We start from the raw sequence: 7,868 nt of genomic DNA, 5'->3' as shown, positions 1-7,868 counted from the left end.
CTGATGACTCCTATTAACGATATGGTAGATCATTGATAGATAATAAGAACTAGATTGTTATATTTGTAAATTATTTTCCATTAATATTATATATCTGCAAATATTTAGCGTCAGAATTGTTATATTTTATTCTCCATATATTAAAAATATTAAAAACATAAAATACAATTTTTTTTTTCAAATTCTTCTGCATTCATATTACACCATAATGTGCCATGGCCCTAATATGATATAATAATTTTGGTATTAGGTGTAAATTATTATCATCATCATTTCCCATTATGGTTAATTATGTCCTTTCATCCTTTTATCCTGTTATGCTGCTTTAAATAAAAACTCTCAGTATAGTCTATCTATTATGCTCAGTATAATCCACCATTATCAAACACAATAAGATCACCTAACCATATTTCAAATTATGCTATTACTACAAAAGAAAGTGAAGTCTTTGCTTGAATTATTAAAGAAGAAGATGAGAGGTAGACTTAAATTTTATATATATATATATATATATATGTTTGGGAGTGATTCTCAAATTGTTAAAATCACTTTCGTCCATTTTAAATGATTAAAAATATGTCTCGTAGTGATTTTAAACGTGACAAAAGCAATTTTTAACCCATTTAAAAATCACTCTTAAACGTGTATTAGATTTATAGTACAAGAATCAAATATTACGAAGAGTTTGAAGCTTTAAAAACCCAAGAAAAATAAAAGATAATTATAATTGATAACATTTTTTGGGATAATAACCAAGTGTACGACAGCATTTTAAAGAAATTACAAATATAGTAAAGTCTATCAATGATGGATTTCTATCGCTGATAGAGCATATGGTCTATCACTGATAAACTCTTACTAACAATATGGTCTATCACTAATAGATTATCTAAATTTTGTCATATTTGTAATTTCATTTTACATTATATTATATCTATTAATACTTTTAGTTTAATTGCTATATTTGCCACTAATCCAAAATAAAAAGTACTTTACCTTTATTTTTTTTACCTAGACAATTCGAGCATAGCTTTGCAGATGAGATAGCATAATTACTTTTCTTGGATTACGTTTTATTAAATTAAACAATGTATAAATCCTGTAACAATTTTGTTTTTCTAAAAAGAAAAGTAATATATATATAGGAATAATGGAAAATAGGAATATTTTTGAATTCAAGGAAACAACTTATCATGATTCATTAGAATCATGATAGATTATTTGAATCTATTCTAAGGATTAAAATAGAATCTAGAATAAAATAATAGAATTTATATATTCTAATTCTAGAATTAGAAATTCTAGAATCAAAATAATAAAAAAATGTGTCGCTATATAATTTCTAATTTTGAGTTTCTAACTATAATTACAATTATTATTATATTATTCATTATAATAATAACTTGTTATAATTAAAGATAACTTTTTGATAATTGAATGAAATTATACGGTTTTTAGATGCCGCTATGTTGAAGAGACATTTTTCTCACTTACAAACATATCTGGGCGGGATTAAATAATATGACGGGGTTACCCGATATTATAATAATCGTTGATAAGAATATCGGACTCTTCAAAAATGTATCACGTTGGAAATTCCAACTATATATATATTACAACTTATGAAGGTTTTATTTAAGGTACTTGAAGGTTTAATTTAAAGATTTCGAGTGTGAAATAAGAAAATCAAATGTCATGTTATCATTTTTTTAATAATCATAATAATAATAATAATAATAATAAGCATATCATCTGTTATGTGGGTGACTTTTTAAACTTCTTCCTTTTAACTTAATTTCAGGTTTCTTTTTAAATTATCAAGTTTATTTTATATTTTGATAAAATAAAAATTAAAAAGAAAAAAAAAAGTATTCTGATCCTTCGTTTTACTTTGATTTTTAAAAATGTCTGCAAGTTTGGGACAAGTATCAGATTAGCATTGATAAAATAATGAAAAACAAGAACCAAAATAGATGTTACATGAATGTACATCAAAATAAATATTTTGAGAGTCTAATGATCAAAAAGTTAATTTTTTACCATCTTACACACACGACGAACATCGATCTTCCTATTGACTATGTTGAGGCCAACATATTCATGGTCCCAACAAAGTTCGAGAACAGTGTGAGTCAAGAGAGATGGTCTCGCCCTCCGAGTGGTTGTTGAAAGTTCAAAATGCAGGTGCCCTTAGTGCAGCGGGCAATAATTTGGATGAAGTTAGATTGGGTTGTTGGTGACTTTTAGGGATCAATCTGGCGGGGTTAAAGAGGTTTGATAGGGGTGACCCATCAATCTTTGGAAGTTGGGAGGCTGTTTGGATTGGTTAATCTTACTCTTTCTCTAGATGAGAGTGGAATCGTATCAACTTCTGATTGTGGAGTCTAACTCGACAGATATCATTTGGGCCCTTAACGATCTGAAATGTTGATCTGGCTGAGACAAAGAATATGATGGACTTCACTTTAATACTTGCCAAGTATCTTTGTGTCACCTCTTTTAGTTTTTGTAATCGCTCTTGTAATTCTATTGTTAGTTCTCTGGTGCAAACTGTTTGGTATTTTTATTCCCCAAATTTTTCCTTCTGCAAAGGTAGAGCAGAATGCCTATTTGGAAGTTGGTTACCTTAATGGGTGTCCTCTATCCTTCTTTAGGATTTTTCTTGTGATTAGTTGATTTTAGTGAAGTTATTTTTTAAGAAAAAAGAGTTCTTTTTTTAGATTAAAATAGATGTTTTAAAGAAAAAATTGACAGCAAGAAAATATGAAAAAAAAAAAAAAAAAACCCTAAAATTTACAAGATCATAATGGATTTAAATTTAAAACCTTATAAACATATTTTTATGTATGTTTTTTTTTTCAAAATGAACATAGCTCAATTAACATTAAGTATATACTATCAACTTCAATGTTAGAGATTTAATCTCCATCCACGTATTGTCAAGAAAAAAAAATGTGTATAGCCCTTTCTAACAAAACAAGAACTATTAGATGAAATGTCGTCTAAACCTCATTAAAAACAAAAGAATTTAGGTGTTTCTTAAATCTATTTTCAGAATTCCTCTAATCATCTTTTATTATTGAAATTTTTAAAAAAATTGATCTTACATGATAAAAAGAAATTAAATTTGCCACTCTCTAAAATTTTCCCCAAACATTATTAATTTATTTTAAGTTTAAATTTCACTTTTAGATTTGTTCTACATTTTGTTATTAAATTATCAAAATGTTCCATTCTTAAACTTACAAATTTGTTCTGTTTAGGGGTCTTTTTAGACTTTCAAAAATGATTTTATGGCCTTTACTAGGTTAATATTCTATAAATCCTTTTTGTTCAATCTTTGTCTCCAATTTACTTGCCTTAAAATCGTGTTCATATATTAACATATTAGTAAACACAAGAATTTGAAGTTATATTATTATTATTCATAAAAATAAAAATAAGGACAACTAAAATTGTTATTTTTAAAAGTTAAAAACAACTAAATAGAAAATTTAAATGTTTGAACATAAAAAAAAATAATAATAAAACAACTTTAAAAATCTTGAGATCATAGAAAAATGAACATTCTAAACGTTGAACGATCAAAATAGTATAAATTCAAAATATTCTCAAATACTCAAAATAAGATTGTAAAGAAGAGTTAGTCATCATCCATAAACATGGTCTAAAGGCTACTTAACATTAATTAATTAATTATTGTACCAAGACACATTTCTTACAAACTTTATTCCCATTTTATTTAGAACCATATATACACACATACATGGAGATTTAGATTAAAATATTTCACAAGACAATTCCTCCACTAATGATGGCATAGAACACAACATAATTATTTAAATTAATAATAATTTGCAACAATATAAGTAGTATTATTCCATAATATAGTAATTAATTATCTCACCAACCCTAGCCAATGGGTGGAGAGAAAGAGAGAGACTTTATGTTTCATGCCTTAGGAGCTCCAACCTCTATAGATGAGCCTTCATTGGTCTTTCCCATTAGGTGAGCATCAATGTCTTTGGACATACTAGCACAAAGCTCAAGCAAACCATGTGAATCTTGAATATCTTCATGAGGCTTTTCATATTCCAAAGTATAGTGAATTACACTTCCTTTGTCCTTTGGAGTACATTGGATTGTAATTCTAAAACTCTTGTAAAGCTCTAAAAGGTCCCCTTCTATCATTTTCCATGTGATTGAATTGTTCTCTTCATCAACCGCTTCTATTACGTCTTTTGCCACACAAGCCTTCCCATCTATACAAGTTTATAAACACTTTAAGCTCTGGATTTCTTTGTTTTGTTATCTACTTTTTAGAAGTATTTTAAAAAAACAAATCAAGTTTTGAAAATAAATAATAATAATAATAATAATAAATTAAAAAATTAAAAGTTTTCTTTTTTTTTTAAATTTAGCTAAGAAATCAAGAGTTTTGTTAGGAATGATGAAAATTAACCGTGGTAAAAAAATAATTAAAAAAAAAAACAAGCATTAATTTCAAAAACTAAAAATAAAAACAATTTGGTTATCAAACGGAGTCACCTTAAAAGTATAAATAAAATTCCTTTTTGTATTTAAGATAGATCAAAATATTTTTTCTTTAAATCAAATATATCGAGACTTGTATATAAATTTGAAAGTTTAGAAACATATCAAACATTTTAAATATTAAGAGATCTAATGTACATAAAAAAGAAAAGTTAAAAAATTTATTAGACATTTTTTAAAGTCTATAAATCGACCAAATTAAATATACACACAAACTTCAAAGTTCAATAACCAAACTTTTGAAGGACAAGACAAGAGATGAAATAATAATGTAAATAAACAAACCATGAACGTAATTCCAATAAAGAATAGAGCCAACTTTGCCCCATTCGCCTTCATGTAATTCACAACTCTGTATTTTATCTGAAGCAATATTGGACATATGGTGAGGGTTTTTATGAATTATTTCATGAAACTTCCAAGCTGGAGCTTCAATATCTACATCAGTCTCCAACTTTCTATAGAGACCCATGGAGTTTGAACTATTTGCAAAAACTTCCCAAGTTGCTCAAATTGTAAACTAAAGAAAGATTAAAGAGAGACAATGCACTACCAAGCATCTAACTTTGCACTTTAATTTAAAGACAGGGTTTGCCCTCACACACATTATGTAATAGTGGATCCCATTATTGGGTATTAGATTTTACACTTTTATCCTCCCTTTTTAAAGTTTTTACCCTTCTGTTTGAGAACATAGAATAATAATATTATCCTGTTCTAATTAATTAGAGTTATATAATTATTAGATTTTTTTTTTATCTCTTAGTTGAAATTAATTACATATTTTATGTTAGTTGAATCATACTCATATTAGTGATAATAGATTAAATTATTTTAAATATCCCTTCCTGAGCTTCAAAGTAAGATTCAATATTATAATCCTAAACTTTGAAAAGACTTATTTTTAACGTTTTAACTTTAGAATTATTTCAAAAAGTAACTTTATATTAGAAAAATGAAGGAAATAAATTAGCATGGTAGTTGATGGTAAAAGTTAAAAATCATACATGGCATTGTTTACAACTCAATTTCAACTATATATATAGGAGATTAAGATCGACATTGTTACCATTCACTTTAACTCAAATGATATCATTGACATCATATATAACATGATTCACAAAACCAATTTTTACATGTCAAGTGACACTTATGTCAATTTATATGAATGATATTGTAAATGATATTATGTATGTATTTCAATTTTTATATATTAGTTGTCATATGCAATTTTTGTTCATTATTGTAAGGTTGTTTATTTTGGACAATTGTGAAATTCAAGAACTAAATGAACATGACTTGATTGTTTGTGTATGTGCTCTCGTGAGGTAGCTACTCCCATAAGATATCTCAGTGAGGCATAAAACTTGATTGAATTTAGTGCAAGACATCACCTGCATCGAAAGATCTAGTGAGTTGTTTGGTGTGTATTGTTATCTATCATCTTTGGTGTAAGTGTAATCTTTGAGTTCATGATACTAGTTTGCAACTCCACTATGTGATTTGTCAAGTCATTCAGTCTTACGGGTTTTTTTGTTGTTCTAAGTGGCCTAAGACTTCCATTGAAGGGATTCGATGTAGGCTCTTCTTTTGGAAACCTATTTCCTTGAGTACTTGTTTTAGTTTAGGGTCTTGTAAGTTTGGTTCGTTGTTTCTTTTGTCTTATTCTCATGATTTTTGTGATTGTAGTTTGTTTGTTATTTGATCTCAAGTTGTGGTCCTTTTCTTTCTTGTAATTCAATTTATTTACAAAAAAATTAAAATAATTAAAACTAATAAGAAAATGAAACTTTTCAGAGTTGAAATATCAAAACATATCAAAAAAATTCTAGGGTATTTTGTATAATTTAATCTTATTCTTAATTTATTTTTCCCAAATGCTTGTATTATTGTGTTAGAATACTAATTTGATTACCTAGGTACAAATGATACGATGCAATAACTAAAATAACTACTTTAAGACTTAATTAAAGATATAAGGTTATAATACAGTAGATTATATATTATTTTGTATTAAAAAGAGATTTTATATTATTCAAAATTTATATTTTCTTTCTTAATACAGAATTCTCTTTTATTATTTATTTGGAGAGATGACTTGAGATTTGAATTTGATTTTTTCTTCGAGATTTGAACCTTTAATTTCTGAGTTGATTGCATGTTTCATACTAAGTATATTATCGTTTCAAAAAAATTTCATAAATGTATAAAATTAGCTTTTTGATTTTGAACATCGGTGGACAAAGTCATAAATTAAGGTATATTTTATAATAATTTGGTTTTTAATTTTTGTTTTTTGATTTTTGGTTTTAAAAAAATAAACTTATAAACATACACTATTTCCATCCATAAATTTTTATGTTTATGTTATTCACTAAGGTTTTCAAAAGTAGGTCTAGTTTTGAAAAAATATTATTTTCTTTGTAGAATTTGATTAGGAATTCAAGTATTTCTTTAAAAATGTAAAGATCATAATTGAAAAATTAGAAGGAAGCAAACATGAGTTCCAAAAATGCAAAATGAAATTATTACCAGAAATAAGTAAATCGCAAGATATATAGTGGTTCAACCAGTTTGGTTTATTAATGTACAATAAATGAATTTTACAAATCACAGATAATCAACGAAATCATCAATTTAAATTATCCATTAGAGAGATCCACACACGTCACCCCTAAAAACTGAGAACAACCCACTGCAAAACAGCTGAAAACACAGTATGCTACCACCCCTGACCGGCGAACTACCAAAATCAAATCTGCAGCAAACCCAAACCGAACCCACCGGGAACCAAAAATTCTGCTCAGACCGGATCGAACCAGCGCGGACACTCACGCTCGACGCCGCGGACGGACGATACCCAGCACTGCTGCTCCGTAAGCTTCCAAGACCGAAACCGCCGACTTTGCTCCCCTGACCGGCGGCTACTGTTTTTTTTCCTCACAGGCGGCTTGCTCACTCACGGCTATTGTTTTTCTTCAGCAAAAAGAGACCCCCGAATTTGCTGCCCTAAATGGAGAAGAAAAGGGAATTTACAAGTTTGTCATGTTCAATAATTACGATAATGCCATTAAACTTTTAATTTTTCCAAAAAAATCAATAAAATCCACTTAAATATTTTGTTCTCGCTGAGTTTTGAATATTGAAGTGAAAGTTCCCTTCTCGAAACAAAAAATATTATAAGTAAGACCGATTTGGTAATAATTTATTTTTCTAAAAAATAATAATAAACTTAAAACACTATTTTTATCTATAAATGTCTTATTTTGCTATCAATTTTTTTACCGATATTTAAAAAATAAAATACAAAAAAC

At 27.4% G+C, this 7,868-nt stretch overlaps 1 protein-coding gene across 1 annotated transcript; it reads right to left on the bottom strand.

The window, feature by feature from the left end:
* Positions 1-3,714: 3,714 nt before the first annotated feature.
* LOC120091155 (MLP-like protein 43) lies at positions 3,715-5,114 on the bottom strand. The gene is made up of 2 exons (XM_039049043.2): positions 4,840-5,114; positions 3,715-4,262 (listed from the first exon to the last, which is right to left on the bottom strand). The coding sequence occupies exons 1-2, from the start codon at positions 5,024-5,026 to the stop codon at positions 3,952-3,954; spliced, it is 498 nt and encodes a 165-aa protein (XP_038904971.1). The 5' UTR covers positions 5,027-5,114; the 3' UTR covers positions 3,715-3,951.
* Between the last annotated feature and the right edge of the window lie 2,754 nt (positions 5,115-7,868).

This window comes from Benincasa hispida, chromosome 1 (genome assembly GCF_027475165.1).
Source record: "Benincasa hispida cultivar pf3 chromosome 1, pf3_genome.v1.1, whole genome shotgun sequence".
NCBI lineage: Eukaryota > Viridiplantae > Streptophyta > Magnoliopsida > Cucurbitales > Cucurbitaceae > Benincasa > Benincasa hispida.
This window is presented reverse-complemented; position numbering and strand designations above follow the sequence as displayed.